The sequence below is a fragment of the Lissotriton helveticus genome, chromosome 3_2, assembly GCF_964261635.1.
Source record: "Lissotriton helveticus chromosome 3_2, aLisHel1.1, whole genome shotgun sequence".
NCBI classification, from domain to species: domain Eukaryota; kingdom Metazoa; phylum Chordata; class Amphibia; order Caudata; family Salamandridae; genus Lissotriton; species Lissotriton helveticus.
In genome coordinates, this window is record NC_136062.1 from 25,552,252 (window position 1) to 25,569,730 (window position 17,479).

A 17,479-nucleotide genomic window follows, 5' to 3' on the forward strand; every position below is an offset into this window, starting at 1 on the left:
TTTTACGTTTTGTGTGGTTTTTAAAACAAAAATTGTTTTTTATGAGTTTGGTGACATACAATACATGTGATAATTTTTGATAAAATATTGTAATTTGTAAAAAAAAAAGGCTTTTTTTAAATAAAAAGAGGTTTTGTAATAAGTTTTGAGTGTCAGAATATAAATGGTAAAAAAGTTTTGTGGGAGTCTATTGCATTGACTGTAGTACTGTACTCACCTAAAAGTATGACTCCAATGTGAGTTGAGCTTTTTGTTGTTGGCTCTTTGAATAATGCAAGGGATTACTTGTTTTTACCTTGTTTGTAAAAACACAACAACACTGCAGCTGGGGAACCCCTTTTTAGGCCCAGGATAGAATTATGTTCCAGGTCTCCCAGGATGGTGGGCAAAGTAAGTGTGTGTCTGGAAACATATGGTGACATGCAGCCACACGGCCACCCTGTTTATGCATCAGATGTCCAGTGGCGAGCAGTCCTTGCATGTCATTGGGTGCTAGGAGTGGTGTAGTAAGCTAAACACATCACTGAGATTTAGTTTTTTCCTCTTTGTTCAGCCAGCATTTCTAAAAATCTCCTTTACCTGCCCTCTCACAGTTCTTTGAGGCAGATTATGGTCTGAATAAAGAGCTTTACAGGCAACCGGAGTAACCTCCTACTCTGTCTCTAAAAAGTGAAGAAAAAAAAAGAACTTTCTTTGCCGCTGGGTGTCTCTTGTTTAACACTACAGGAAGCCAGCATGAAATCTCCCCTCCAGCCAGCTAAATATGCATTTAAAAAAGCAATTTAAAAATCAAAAAACACACAATCTCCACATAATGATTAACAGAAAGAAATGTATCTTTTTTTTTAAAAAATGTGCCACTGTTAACTACCAATAGTTTGCAACTTAATGCTTTTTACATACGTTTGATACCACATCAGTTTCATGCCATAGTAAAACAGGCGAGCCACCGGACATAAACCATGTGTTTTCTGTGGGCATTAACAAACCATTCGAACGTCCCACTTGTATTTTTGGAAATTAAACATTTCAACCAATGGAAACTACAGATTTTTATTCATGTTGTGGTGTGGTGCTACAATGCCATCGCAGGGTTTAGGTGACGTGTAAACGGCTCCTCCTTGGGGCTTCATAATTTACTATCCTATCACTACAACCCTTCACTGTCTTTAAAGGAAGATGATAATACCCATTACATTTTACATTTTTTTCTTTGTTACATGTGCCCAGTGGTTAATTTGAGCCGGTGGTCTCACCCTCACTCCTTTTTTGGGGACTGGAATTTATTTTTCCTCATCTCGTATTGACCGCGATCAAGAGAGAGAGAGAGACAAACACACCAGCTGGAAAGAAGAAGGAAGAGAAAGACAGTAAAACAGGCACAAAAGGAGAAAGCAGAGACAGGCAAGAGTGGAAATTGGTAATTTGCTGCATCTTTTTGTCTCTACATCCAGATTTATAATACAGCAAGTAACATTCCACCTTACAGCAGTAAGATCTTATGATGGTACCACCATTGGAGTCTTGTGCTTTTCTAAACTCGAAGTGTACTTGCCTGTGTCACCAATTCATGTCATGGCGTGTGTATCCAAATTGCAAACCTGCCTTAAGACCCTTAACGTGGTGCTGTATTTGTGGAAATGCAACGCCTTTTCACTTTTTTAAGCAAAAGTTTGGAGTGATTTTTGGCGTTGCACTCACGCGCGCGGTCTGGTTCCTGCGCACATAGCCATAGCTGCAGCGCACAGAGACCCTACACTGTTGCACACAGAGGAAAACAATTGGAGGGAACATTGGTGTTGACCCCTCACACGTGGAAGCACACTGCACAAAGATGAAGCTATTCGCAGGCTGTTTTCATTCAACCGTTCCTTCCCTGAACTGCCTTTATTAGGAATGCACATGAGCCCCGTGCGCCCAACTAGGAAAACAAACACCGTCCGATCAGAGATGTATCATATTTGAAACATTAGAAATTATGCATAAATTTGCACTCTCGCACGGCAAGCACTGAGCACCCAATGGAAAAGCACATGCCACTGCTGCACAATCAGTTTTGAACCTGTCGGTAGGTGCAAATGTGGTTCCAAATTCATGTGCACTGAAAATCTATGCAAAGTGTCCAATTACATTTCCGATAATGGCGTGAACAATACAGTGCTTACAATCCCTTCGTCCACTTGGAAAAAAATGGCCTTTTTAAAAAATGCATGAAATAAAACTTTCAAAGAGTGAATCTGACTTTTCTAGAAACATGTAGAAGAAAATGTTATCATAAAACGTGATTATTTAAAATATGAAATGTTGTTAGCCTTTCCACTACATTGGAGCTTCTCAAAACATAAGCATTGACTCAACCAATTCACTAAAACTTGTGAAATAATGTAACAGTTTATGAGGCAGCTCTGCAGCATTCCATATACATATCTTTCTTCTGCAGTCTGATAAAATGCTTCAGGTACAGAGATGCTTTATTAGACAGGAAGAGAGAGAGTGTTTTACTACCGTTCCAATCATGCCACCACATGCAAACCCTCTTTCACTTTTAGAGGTAGGGTATTTATTTTATTATTCCTCAAAGTTTTAAGGCACGTTAATTTCCAAATCCGTTTTCCACAAATTGATTAACTTTACTTGCAGCCCTGAGCGCAAAAACATCCTGAAACATTCCAACGTATTAGGGCCTGGCACGATACTCAGGGCCGTAGCATCTCTACAGCAACGGGTCATGTATGTGCTTAGGAGAACATTGTGCTACACCCAGGGCTGGGTGGGTTGAGGATTCTTGGGTCCCTCCTCCTAAAAGCAGTCCACTCGCCCACAGCCCACCAGGTGGCTTCCTGTAACTTATATGACACTCCCGTCCTTATAAGGAAGAAGATTAACTTATGTTTTTTAATTCGAGACCTCTCGTATATACTTTAGTATATACTTATATGTGTAGGTACTTTGTGGGCTCTGGAGAGCAGCCCTTGGACTTGCCTCCTTCCGCTTAGAGACTTTTTTTTCTTTTCAACTGCCTCTATTTAACTGTCTTGATCGAAAACGACTAGTAGAGGTCAGTAAAATACCAGAATTGTTCTCTGCTGAGGTACTTTCTTTTTTTCTGGCAAATACCTCTATTTAACTTTCTTGATAGAAAACGACCAGCAGAGGTCAGTAAAATACCAGAATCACTTTAGCATTTTATAGATTCCAGTCCATAGAAATTGTCTTCCACGAGCACCCGTAGACAATATGTTTTTCAACTCTTGTATTTTCAGTGATTTGACCACTGAAGGCCCCGATTTTATATTAAGAACAGAGGCTTGGACTATACCATTTCCCGCTGAAAGGCAATATTTCTCTCCATGTGTTCCCATACCTGGCGTGTCATGTAGTTTGGTGCTTACTTTCCCTCCATGGTAAAGAACAGTACATGTTTCAGTACCCAGGTTAATGTGCTGCATAGCTAAAAACATAAGGCCCCAAAGGCGAGACCGATTGCATTGCAACTACTTGTTTAGGACTTGTACCCTGCACGACTAGTACTGCCAAAAACTGGACCATATTGGCAGGGTTTCTGGTGTAGATGGTGAATTTACCTTAAACAGTTTAGCTGTTTAAGCTTTGAGCCGTGAACGCACTGTTTTCTCACTGCGACGAATATCTTGACATTGAACAAATGGTGGCTGGAAAAGGTAACCTGCTTTCCTCGACCTCCACCAATGAGTATCTACAAGGAACCATCCGCTCCAGTGAACCTCTTGGTCTTAACTTGAGACATTATAAGAGCAACAGGACACACACACGATTTCTCTCTATGTACAAGCATATGGCCCAGTATCTTCACGTTCTTTTTCAGTGTATTAAAATTAAAATAAATCCCTTCCTACCTGACAAGTTGCTGACAAATCTGACATCCTGGAAGGCACCTGAAAAATTGAAAATACGAGATATTAACACTTCAAATCACACCTCTTCGAACATAACTGTATAATCTGCACCATTTCCAAGAGGCCCTTGCCTAGTTTTCAGCATTAGTAAAACAATCAATCACAAAGGCAATAGCTCGGATTATTTTTAATAAGTGGAAGGACATCTTCATTGAATGAGTGCGCGTGGGTGTTCGAAAGGATGGATGAGCAAATTAGTGGGTACCTGGCTGGAAGAATAGGTTGATGGGTCAATAAATAGGTAAGTGGGTGAATGCATGAGTAGTGTGTGTATGATTGACTGCGTGGATCATAGGTAGATAAGTGATTTCGATATAACTCTCTCCAGACAGCCCTATACAGGGGGCATGTTATGGCCTAAATAAAACAGGGACTTCTAAAAAAATCAGACAATCAGAGCAATATTACATCGTATCTGACAGAGGTAGCTAAAATAAGCGCTGTAGGCAGAGATTTCTCCGCTCACCTCCTCTCCTTCGCGCCCTAGCTTCCTGTCTTCCCCTGCCCTCGAGAGGCAGCCTTTACCACACGGTCTTTACCACGCCGTGCCTTTACCACAATACCTGTACCACGACACCTGGAGCAGGCATTTGCCTTTACCCTGACGCTAAAAATATTTAAGGTAAATGCGTGTGTTTAAATATATAGATTTGAGGGTTAAGGGGTGGGTACGGGTATAGTTTGGTATGGATAATTTTAGGATTTTGAGTTGGTAAGGGTATTGGGTGGTAAGGATGTTTTAAGGTTAATGGGAGGGTAAGGGGATAGGATGGCAAGAGTCTCTTTCGGATTATGGGGTGGGTAAGGGTATTGGGTGGTAGGGATGTTTTTAGGGTTTAGTGGTGGGTAGGGGTATAAGGTGATAAGAGGGTTTAGGGGAGGTTAGGGTAAGGGTAAAGGGTGGTAAGGGTGATTTTAGGGTTGGGTTGGGTGGGAAGGGTGTTCTTTAGGGTTTAAGAGTGGGTAAGGGTATAGGGTGGCAATGGCGTTTTAGGGTTCAGTGGTGGGTAAGGGGATAGGGTGGTAATAAAGTGCAACTCTAGCTCAGAGCTTACCAGGCTCATCTAACTGCTGCATCAGTTAATTGTCCTCGAGTCTGTGCAATGGCGTAACTCCAAAAATCATGAATGACAATCAAACAATGATGGATGGCTGCAAGTTGATCAATAGAAGTATGACTCTCTCCTGTTGACAGAATTACCTCTGCAAGAAAGGTACAACTGTCTCGATCTAGAGTCACAAATGCCCTGTGCGCCAACTTCTATTAAAGCTAATACCAGGGTTCACTCATTTTTATTCTTTCTATACGTTAAAAAAAATAGTCAATCATTTCCGCACCTTTTATAAACGTGTCCTGACATTATTTATACCTATTTAAGCTTCCGGAAGGGTCGGTCACGCAAGGCTTACTTGGTGTGATCAGAGCTTACCCCTCATACATGCATGAGCAAGTCCTCAAAACATGTGTTGTACTCAAATTTCCAAGCTGGTGATTGTTTATCCCATGTCTACTCAAACTACGGTTTCGGTCACTGCAACCCCTGCCTGTAAAGCTGGCAATATGCACACTTTCACTGGTCTCCTTCCGCCCTCTTCTCTTGGGTTGCTGGGTCTTGAGCTGTGACTGCACCACATCCCATTCCCAAATTGAAACTGTTGTTTGCCTTGTGGCACTATCCAGGAGGTAAGGGATGGAAAGATGCTCGGGATCTCCTTGATTGGCCTTGGATGAAACTGGACAAAAAGAGGGGTGGTAGGAATAGTCAAAGTCTTCAGAATGCAATAGTACAAAACATGAAATGACCCTTCCCACCATACACCCTAGTAGGGCTCTGCCCCAAAGGCTCTGCCCCAAAGTCCATCTCTCTCAATCTGGCTGTCACCAAGTAGGAGGAGGACATGGGTTTCAGACAGGGATGGCCTTTTGGGTCTTTCAGTAACCCATGGTCAAAGTCTGGGGACTACTGAGAGGGTTCTTTGGAAAATTGAGCCCTAGAGACTATGAAAGTTAGACACAGGAGGGCTAAAGCCTTGGAGTTCCTCAGATCAACAGTAGACTTAGAGCTGAAAAACCCCAATCATGGCTGTAGGAGAGTAGGGTCTGCTTCCTATGGTCACCCCCACGTTTTGCTTTTGCTTTACTGGTTTTCGACTTAGGTGTGGCTGTGGGCCTGCTAATCAGACCTACAGCCCAGATGCACTCTCTCTAAATTCACACCATGTACTCTAGGTACATCCACAATTGGGAATCGGTTCACCTTGTCAGCCCCTGTAGAAGTGTACCCTAGGTACTCAGGGCATAGGTGTAACCAGGGCCTACCAGGGGCTGCAGCATGTATTATGCCACCCCTGGCTGGCCACTCAAACTGACACAACTGGCTGATCACTCAGCTGGGGCAAGGTCGTGTAATCCCCCCTTGCTTAGATATAGTATTCCTATATCTACCCTTATATATAGACACACAGTAACCTATAAGTCACTCCTATGGCAGGCCTTAACAATCCTGGAGGCAGAGTGCTTGGTTATGTGTGAGATGGTGCTCTAGCATGAGCTGAGCCTGTCTGCGGCTTTCGGAACCATGTCATTATAGCTGTTCTATGATATTGCCATACCATGTACTCTTAAGTGCATTATGAACCTCACGGTTAAATGCTAACTCTGGTTTGGCTTTATCTAAACATGTCGTGTAAGGTGTCATAGGCTTTGGAATACTACCCCCTCGCCAATTCTGGCGACCGGGGTAGCATTTCACCCTTCTAGAGGGAGAAGACATGTTGTTGCTTACTATACCGGTTAAAGTTAACCAGAGCCCCAGCGTCACAAAATGGACACTGCTGCCACAGACACAAGTTTGACCTCCTGCTGATGGGAGTCCTTCCAGTCACGGAGGTTTGGACAATAGGTTTCCTGCCTGGAGAGGTGCGAGTACCACCCCAGACAGGACTTTGTGTATTGGGACAGGGAGGGCTGAAAAGAAACAGACACTGCCTGGGGCACACTAGGTGCTCCATGCATACCCCAGTTCAAACCGGTTGCTGGGGCACTCCAGCTCCAGCTCTGGTGCGAAACTGGACAAAGGAAAGGGGGTGTAACCACCCCCCTTCCTGGTCCCACCCATAGGAGGGACCTAGAAAGTAATCCAGCCCCTTTTAGTTGTATAAAGGTAGGAGCTGAGTCCTAGAACTGTAGATTAATCCTGGAATCGAAACTTGACACGAAACTCTGGACCTTCGATGTTCTGCTGAAGCTGAAGACTGAAGAATCTCCCTCGTGGCCAAGGAGTGACCACCGTGGGCAACCAGGCACCATCCAGCAAATCAACGGCTTGCTTTGCCGATGCTCCCGCCAGGACCCGAGCACAGAGCCCAAACAGACCCAGACTTCCAGACCTCTCTGATCCTCTCTTCACGACTGCAGCATAGCTGAGATCCGTGGAGGCGATGAGACACGTGGGACCGGACATCTTGAAAAGCCTGCAACTTGCTAACTGTGCAGCTCCTGAGGCATCCTCGAAGCTGTGCACTGGGGACTGAGAAACCCCGAATCCGAGCTCCACCTGCACCGAAGATCAGCCCTCCACACTCCACGAGTTCTGCGTGGGGCCCTTCTGCTTGTGTTCTGCTTGACGCATTGTCCGGTTGCTGGCCCGTTGGCTAGTAGCCTCTGTGACGACAATCCTTTTGAACCAACTCACTGGTCTGGTTGCTCCAGACTGGTCCTTGCCTCCCTGCAAAGGTAAGGCACCTCAGACCTTGCTGGTCTGCACCAGAAGCCTTCTTTGAATCATGCGTGGGTTGCCTTTGCCAAGGCTTGTTGACTCCACTACGGCAGTCGACCCCTCCATCTGCGAGAACCTTCGTGGGACAGCTTGCCTCCAGCACCTGGTCATCCTCGACGCCTCCTGGTCCGCGTGGCTGAAGAGACAAGCTTCACGACAGCACCTGATTGCTCCTTGACGTCGTCTGGTTCCTTCCTGGTTCCACCCGGTCACTGGCTAGTGACCCAGACTCTGTCCCCTCTGCTTTCAGGTCCTCTTCATCCTCGATCCACCCTTGGAACCACCCAGACATCTTCCTCCTGGTCGCCTGCAGCATCTTTCCTCCAGGTCTCCATAGGCTTCAACGGCGAAACCCGACATCTTCACACCTATGCACCCGCATCCTGTGGGTGAGGTAACGCGAGTACTTCGGTGCTCCCAAGGGTATTGACTATCCAAGTGTCTAGGTTTTTAGGTGTTTCCTCCTAGCTAAACCGGGAAGTGTCCTAAATCCTTCTTTATCTAAGTTCCCATTGACTTAACATTGACTCGCGTGTGTGTAAAGACACTGCACGCGCCGCCTGTGGGCCTCCTACTTCTAAACTAAGGTTCAGATAGTGTAGCCCCAGCGATTCCTTAGGCCCTAAGCCTTTCCTTTTCTCGTGACGTGGTACTTATACCACTTTCTTAATATATGGTTTGCTTCGCCCCTAGGGCCTAACTGTAAATTGTGCAACTTAATGTATTTTGACTAAGTATCTTGTTATGTGCTTTGGCCTCTGATCTCATAAAGAGTTCAGAGGAGTGTGTTACTAAATAAATGCATATATATTTCATATATATCCTGTGTGGTGTCCTTTGTTATTCAAGGGGTTACATATGGTAAAACAGCTGGCTTTACACGCCCTCAAGATTCTTTTAGCCTAAGACTGTTCTGTCCACGCTACCACTAGGATAGCTGATCTATAAGGTTGACTTACAACCGTCACCATAAGGGTTGTTTGGACTGGTGCAAGGTGTTCACTACAATAGTGAACATCATATACCAGGCCACCTTCTCACAATGGCTACACGTGAAAGTGCATCACTGGTGGCATAAGCAGATGCAGCACCGTCCATGTGAGAGATTATGAATCTGTCAGTGGCCAAATCCGCATAGCCATAGAGGGCATCTGGGGCTAAAAATCCTCTGATCTGATGGCATCCTGCATCACACCCAGTCTCCAATAAACAAGTACCCGAGCTCGGAGAGCACTGTGAGCGACAGTGTACATTAACATAAGTGGCATCTCAGTTACCTATATTCAAAGGCAGATATTTGTGGTTTATGTTTCTTTTAATATAATTCTACTTCACATTTATTGGGAATAGGCTAAAAACGAACTACTACGAAAACTTAATTGCACTTCTTTATGTTTGAATTCCACAGGTAGAGGCAAAACCCAGAGCTTTAATGTATGGTAGATAAGCACCTAATTGAAGAATGTCGCTTACTGTGCTATTATCTATAATGGGCTTCTGGGTGGGGGGACCTCAGTGACTGGGATAGAGACAGGGGTAAATAACGAAATAAATACACGTGGATTACTTATTTTACTGGGCTTATGGCTGATCTGAAAAAGGTCTCCTCACTAAACGCTGCGAGTAGGCATGGGCATAGGAGCTCGGTGGCTCAGCGGACTAACCGCATTTATTTTAGAAATCTTTGTTTGGCCCCCTGGTCCAAGGTTCAAATCCCAATGGCGGGCCCACTCATCCTTTCAGCATTCTGTGGTACATAAAAAGAGTTGCTCTGAATTGGGTAACATAGTTTTGTTATTCAGCATCAAAACGCGCCAAGGAGTGAAACATACACTTTAAATGTATACATTACGTTAAAGAGTGAATGATAGGGAATGACACCACCGCCATCCAAGGAGACTAAGTAATGAAATATTGTCCTATATTTAGTTTCTTACATGCAGTATCTTACAACTCCCACATTAAACCATGCCTGCAAGGTACCAAAAGTGGAACGTGGAGGCACAACAGGTATTGTTTGTGTAATGGGAGAAGGCAGCGTCTGACAGCATGTCCAGCTTGCAATAATGTACACTGAAAAAAGTATACCTGGAAAAAACAACCTGTTTGTAGACATAATGGCCATCAGTGTTCCTGTACTAATTAAAAACCTTCACAGTGCTGTGTTACTAATAAGATGTCCACACTGCCAAAGGGAGCTGCCTTGATATGATATTGTATTGCAACACGCAGGTCCCACATTGCCATTCTCATTGAAGAGCTCCTGCCACACCACAACCCACATTTCTCACATATGTTAAGCACCGGAGCCCTGCCCGAGTCCTCACACCTGGTATGTTGGAACCATTGTAGAATGTGATCTATAGAACTGCAGCATTAGGTACATCACTTCCTGAAACTCCCCTGCTGTCTCTCGCGCTCCAACACTCCACCCAATCCTCAACCCTTTCGTCCATCCATCCCTTCTTTTCAGCCATTCCTGCAACCATCTGTCACGTCTGGCAATTTCTTCGGCTTTGATTTAGCGATCACACCGCCACAGAGTTCTTTCGTGGCGGCATCTTCACACCCGCCGGACAATCTTCAGATACCCTGACTGGGTTGGAATTATCACCAGTTGAGGGGTATTGATTTCTTTTATCTATTAGGATTTAGCTCTGAAGAATTGGAGTGTATGTACTCCAATGAAACACGTGTCGGCTGGCGCATTAAAAACAACAAGATCGACAAGCATCAACTACTTTTCTGTTCTCAATTTCGTCAATTGTCATATTATATGTTGATTAATTTGTGTATGCACAGGTTTTCTCCACAAGAATTAGATGTATGCTTTGCATATCATTTGTTAAGGGGTTGTCAGGGTCACCCCTTTCCGTGTAGCACCACTGTAACAGTTCTATACGAGTAAACACGCCAGTCACCCAGAGGAGCGCAACCTTTCCCTCGTACTAAGAACCCTTTTCGTTGTTAGATAACTTTTGCCACAGGGGCCGGATTTTCATTGCATTTTTAAGAAACTCACTTGCACGTCTTTATTTAATTTGTGAACAAAAAGCGATGAATGCGACAATGTTGATCACATTTACCCCCAATATCTGCACTGCATGAATATCTCCCAATATGCACTGCATGACTATCCCCCAATATCTGCATTGCATGAATATACCCCAATATCTGCCCTGAATGAATATCCCCCCAATATATGCACTGCATGAATAGCCCAAATATATGCATTGCGTGAATATCCCCCAATATGCACTGCATTCGTATCCCCTAATATCTGCACTGCATGAATATCCCCCAATATCTGCACTGCATGAATATCCCCCAATATCTGCACTGCATAAATATCCCCAATATGCACTGCATGAATATCCCACAATCTACACTGCATGAATATCCCACAATCTGCACTGCATGAATATCCCCCAATATCAGCATTGCATGAATATCCTGAATATATGCACTGCATGAATATTCCCCAATATATGCATTGCATGAATATCCCCCAATATGCACTGCATGAATATCCCCCAATATCTGCACTGCATAAATATCCCCAATATGCACTGCATGAATATCCCACAATCCGCACTGCATGAATATCCCCCAATATCTGCACGAATATCCCCCAATATATGCAGTGCATGAATATCCCCCAATGTGCCTGTGTGAATGTCCCCCAATATGCACTGCATAATTATCCCCCAACATGCACTGCATGAATATCCCCCAACATGCACTGCATGAATATCCCCCAACATGCACTGCATGAATATCCCACAATATATGCATTGAGTGAATATCCCCCAATATACACTGCATTCATATGCCCTAATAGCTGCACTGCGTGAATATTCCCCAATATATGCACTGCATGAATATCCCCCAATAGGCACTGCATAAATATTCCCCAATATGCACTGCATGAATATCCCACAATCAGCACTGCATGAATATTCCCCAATATCTGCACTGCATGAATATCCCCCAACATGCACTGCATGAATATCCCACAATATGCACTGCATGAATATCCCCCAATATCAGCACTGCATGAATATCCTGAATATATGCACTGCATGAATATACCCCAATATAGGCATTGCATGAATATCCCCCAATATGTACTGCATGAATATCCCCCAATATGCACTGCATGACTGTCCCCCAATATATGCATCAGCCGTCAGGGGGCACGTACAGACTGTTGTGTCAGGAATGCATCTAACAACAAAGCATATGCTCGTAGGTAACCAATAGCTATATATACTATATATGCTTAATGTACTTCAGTAAAACAATAACGCGGGGTTGCTCAACACAGCTAAACTAATAGCACGACCTCCGTGGTTAAACATCTAATAAACTAGATTTGAGATTAGAAAGAAGCTCCAGAAACTCTCGTCCCTTCGCGTACAGCCAAGAAGAGTAAGCACTGGTGCCTGTGAAATGTTTCTAGAATATTCTGCGGTATGATCGATTATCTGTTGACGGACGCAATATTTGAAACGAGGCATTAGTTTCAAGTGTGTGCCAAATGTACACAAATAACTGCGAGAAAGATTCTATGGCCAGTGACGCGGCAAGGGTGTCATTGGTCCCAGATGCTCCGTCTGAATAGAATATGATGGACACATTTAGGGTGAAGTGACTCCACACGCCCTTGGATCCCACTCAACCGCACTGTGCGAATGACCGCTTCTTTCCTGGGCTAGGCCGTGTGTAGCAGGAACTGATCACCCGTCACATTCCACTCCATTCCATTCAGAGCCGCACTGTGGGGTCCGGTGCCGCAGGAGAAGGCCGGGCGAAAAATGACCTCCCCTTGCACTCCCTCAGCTAATATAAACACACAGTGATAAGCAGAAGTGCCCCTCGCATTATTCTATCAGGATCAACCGTGAGAACAATCCCTGGGGCTTTATTTGCCCTGGGGCTTTCCCTTGTTATCAGCTTCCTCGAAGAAGGAACTCTTCACTGCAATCTAAGCGAACAAACAGACACATTCTTTAGTCCAAGAGATACCGGTTAGTACACGCACCTCAGGGCAGGTCGACGTCACTACCAGGTAGTGTAACACTGTGTGCAGAAGTCTAGAGCAGTGTTTCCCAAACTGTGGTCCGCGGACCCCCAGGGGTCCGTGACACATTCCCAGGGGGTCCTCAGGCAACAGTTTAAAAAGCACTGCAAAGTACCTTGTCTAATTAGCAGTTTTCGAGCAACAATAAAAGTGTCAAGATAACACCAGTGATTAATGTTCCTGCTCGACAGAGATGAGAGTTTGGTCCAGTGGCAGCTTTGACTTCTCTAATGTAGCACAGAGGGTTAATATGCCTATTGCATTTTTAAAAATGGTGTTTTATCTGCATAGATCAGTGGATTATTTTGCAGTTTATAAGTGACAATCGTGATCTAGCACAGTGACCTCTAAACTGGCATCAAAAAGATGCTTGCAAACTGCATGGTACAAGTTAGTAACTTATGTTTTTTCCCAGTCCTTCATCATCCTGATGCTGCTAAAAAGGTTTATTTGGACGGAAATACATTTTTATTGGTAAAGTCAATGCTAATCACTGTGTTATTTCCCGAATCCTAAATTTGTGCTTCTCCAGACCAAGCACTCTTTAAAAATGCCTACCAGTATGATTGACATGTGAATCCTAGAATTTGTACTTGCCTTTGTCACATGTAACATTTCCTTTACACTGATTTACATGTATGATTCATTTTCTCTTTGGGGCAGATTTACAAGGAAAGTGACTCAGTGAGTGCTGCAAGCCATTTGGCTGCACCACACTTAGTCACTTTCAAAGCACAGGGATGTAACATACTTACAACATGTTGCATCTCTGTACTCCCCCTGCGCTGGTGCACAAACTCCTACCATGCGCCGGCATAGGCACCCTTGCACCATGGTGCAAGGATGCCTGCGTTGTGGGGAGATTGTTTATGTGCAGTAAGGGTTCCCTTTCTGCACATAAACAATCACCAGAGGAGATTTCATCTTTCTATGCGTGCATGCATAGAATGAGGGAAAAAATGAGGAGAAATGAATAAATTCCTCCTCGTTGCGCCTCCCTATGCCTCCCTGGAGAGGCGTAGCATTTAGACGCATTTCCAGATTTGCAATTTCTCGTAAATCTGGAAATGTGTCTGGTTTCATGGGTGTTGCATGAGAACCTTCACCACAAAACCCATGGAATGCAACTTTCACGCAAAGTGCTGTGTGCAAAGGGGCTGTATTTACAAGAACAGGAAAAGCCATGCAGGGTGGCTTTACCTGTCCTTGTAAATAATGGGCACAAAAATGCGCCGCCAGAGCGTCACTTTTTGTGACGCACTGGTTGCGCAAGCGGCTTGTAAATCTGCATGTATATGTGTGTATTGTAAAGTGCTCTGACATCCTGTAATGGTGTGAGAGATGCTATAAATGAAACTAAATGAAATACATGTGACAGAGATGAGAGGCACTATGGAGGGTGATAATAAGGGAATCATTGAAGAAACCCAACAAAGATTGTTGAATCCTGGTGGATAGTAAGGTCATCATTTACTATTCTTTAAAAGCTAATACAATTCAATATATAATGATAAATGTGTTGAAGAATGCACTATTGTTTCCTACATTATCTTGGGGGGGGGCCTCCCAAAGCCCCCTTTGTAGTGGTTAGGCTCAGTCACTGCACTTGGGGGCTTATTTATGAGCCCTTGCTTTCACTTTTGTGCTGCCGATGCGTCACTTTTTGTGACGCACCAGCAGCGTAAAAAATGCGCCATGTTGCGTCGTATTTACAAAGTGACGCATCTACCTAGATGCGTCACTTTCTAAACACAACGCATCACTTTGTAAACCCCTGCGCCACATTATACCAGCGTCAGGTATAATGTATGCAGGGTGGGGGTTCTGACGCAAGTAAGCCTCGTAGATGTGACGCAGTGAAATTTATGAGATTTCACTGCGTCCCTTCTAAGATGTAAATGCATCATTATCTTACGCCTGCCTCACAGCAGGCGTAAGACTGACACAGGCACATTTGAAATGGGACTTGCCGATGTGAAATGACCCATTGATGGAGTAGCGTCACTTTTTGTGAGACACTCCAGCAAGGCGTCATGTTTGCGCATACAGATACGTCAGCAATACTGATGTATCTGTAACTCCTTGCGACATGATGCGTCATACTGTAAATATGAAGCATCATTGGTGTCGCAAGGAGGGCGTAATGAAAAGTGACGCATCGCTGTTTTCACGCAGCGATGCGTCACTTTTCATAAATGAGGTCCTTGGTGTGCACCGTATGGGGACTGGTCTGAAAACATTTGCCAGGACTGCTTTTAAATCATACAGATGTTTTGGGGGTCCCCGGCTGCCAGTGGTGACTCAATGGGGGTCCTCAGGAGTCAAAAGTTTGGGAACCACTGGCGTAGGTGGCCTCGCAACGAATTGAAAAGCAGTTTAAAAATAGAGATAAGGAAACAGATGGTGCCCTCACCACTGTTCAGATCTCCATAGGTTCGCTTACAGCGATTTATTTACCAGGGTACATGTGAAACTCCAAAAGTCAAACCGATAATTCTCTTAATTGGTAAATGACATTCAGTGAGTTCCTATCAGTGATTGGCCTCTTCATACTGTCCTACAAAGATAGAGGTGAGAAATGAATCCATAGGTCCCTACTTGCATTCAATATAGAAATACAGAGCTATACTCTCAAGATAACTTTAATTGTACAGCATTTGCAATTATTTAGCACTTACTACCCCTGACAAGGAGTCAAAGCGCTTTTGCAGCGAGTAGCACGCTACTCCGGAACCCATAAAGGATTAGTGGTGAATTAGTGTAGTGAAATATAAAAGTTATTTGAGTGGTGGGTATGTTAGTCTGTTATTTCGATTGTGAAGGATAGTGGAGGGATAGAAGGGGAAAAAGGTTTGCATTTGTATAGCGCTTGCTACCCCTGATGAGGCTTGAAGCACTTTTCGGTGAGTAGCACGCTACTCCGGAACCCAAACAGGATTAGTGAGAATTAGTATAGGGAAATATGCAATTAATTTGAGTGTTGAATATGACGTTTGTTATTTGGATTGAAAAGGAACAGGGAAGGGATAAAAGAGGGAAGGGTCTAGAATGGATTTTTTGGCGTTTATAGCCGTAGAAGGGGGTTTGAGGTGAGTAGAGGGGAGGTGAAGGGGAGTTAGTATAGGGAAATATGAAGTTAATTTTAGTGGTGGACATGCTAGTCTTATTTGGATTGAAAAGGAATAGTGAAGGGATAGAAGAGGGCAGGGTTTTTTTTTTGGGGGTGGGGAGTTCATAACATCATAACAGTAGGAGGGGGTTTGATGTGAGTAAAGGGGAGGTGGAGGGGAAGAGTCCGAGGGAAGGGTTTAGAAAGGCTTGCTTGGAGGATCTGAATGGTAAAAATGTATGAGATGGATGCTAGGAGGGGTAGAAGAGGGAAGAGTCTTGAAGGGGTTATTTTGGGGATCTTAGTAGTGGGTATAGGGTTTGAGATGAATGAGAGTGCAGGTAGAGGATATATTGATAGATGTATAGGTTTGAAAAATACGGTAGTGCATTGATATGTGGAATTAGAAGAAAACTCTAGAGCTGAGGTTCCTTTGTTGAACGTATTGGGTGATTTTATTCCTGATGAAGAGCGGTCCTTTTCCATGTGTCGCTTCGTGAGTGATAACAAGCAGCTTGAACGTGATCTTCTAGCAACCGGTAACCAATGCAGGGCCTTCAAGGCAGGGGAGAAGTGGGCTTGCAGCTTTATATGTAACAGTAGTCTGGCAGCAGAGTTCTGATTCCTTTGTAGGCTTTTCATAATCGTTAAAGGTGATCCGTGGTAGAGGTTACTAGCGTAGTAGAGTTTGGACAGAACAAGAGAGATGGTAGCCTGGAACATCTGTGGAAATCCAGAGTGGGGGAAAATTAGTCGCAGAGTTTTTATAGTAACAAAGCCTGATCTTGCAAGTTTGTCCGCTTTGCCACTTTCATTTAATTGAGTTTCATTCTTTAGTTTGTATGGACTTTCGTTCCTTTTCTAGTGTTTGTCCTTCCCCTGGAGCAGGACCGGACTGTGTTTTTCCATTGCTTACTTTTCAGGCACTACTTTTCTCTTTTAGGTTGAGCATTCCATGAGATGCATGTGTTTTCCAGATGTCTCCCTCATGTACTTCTTTTCGTGTTGCTCTCTTTCACTTATGTGCTTCTCCTCGCCCACTAAGTGTTGCACGTGCCGTCATGTGCTTCTTCCACTTTGCAATCATGTTTGTGAGCTCTCTCTTCCTTCACTCTCCACGTTGAACTCTCTCACCTATCTCATGTACATTTCCCCTTGCACTCTGTGTTGCTTTTCCCGGGCCTCCTCTGTGTTTCTTCACCCACCGGCACCCTCCATGTCACTCCCAGACACGTGCCCTCCTTCTTGCTCTGCCTACCCAGGCCCTACGAATTGTTTCGTCCACCCACTTTGGTAAACAAAATCTTTTTGTTTTCTATATTTTTAAAAAATTGTATTCACCTGTCCATGCTCTGCCTTAAGTGGGCATGGGCATGCTTGTATGACATGTATGCAGCAACATAGCAATATATTTTTGGGGGGGTGTGGCCCGCTTTAGCTACGTCCACAGTATTAGCATCGCTAAAACCCATTGGCGAAGCAAATAGGTACAAAATGCAAGACCTATTGGCTTTGCCTGGGCTTTTTTTTCATAATCACTGCAATTCCTCACATTCATTGTAGACCTTTTTTT

The 17,479-nt window shown here is 44.1% G+C and overlaps 1 protein-coding gene across 3 annotated transcripts in view; it reads right to left on the reverse strand.

Moving 5' to 3' along the window:
• The window catches only part of LOC144826433 (transient receptor potential cation channel subfamily M member 7-like), a 1,864,676-nt gene that overhangs the window by 1,441,346 nt on the left and 405,851 nt on the right, over nt 1-17,479 (reverse strand). For all 3 annotated transcript variants that reach the window (XM_078684758.1, XM_078684760.1, XM_078684761.1), the window contains exon 3: nt 3,876-3,914. In XM_078684758.1, the coding sequence (XP_078540884.1) occupies nt 3,876-3,914 (39 nt within the window). The remainder of the gene's footprint in view (nt 1-3,875; nt 3,915-17,479) is intronic.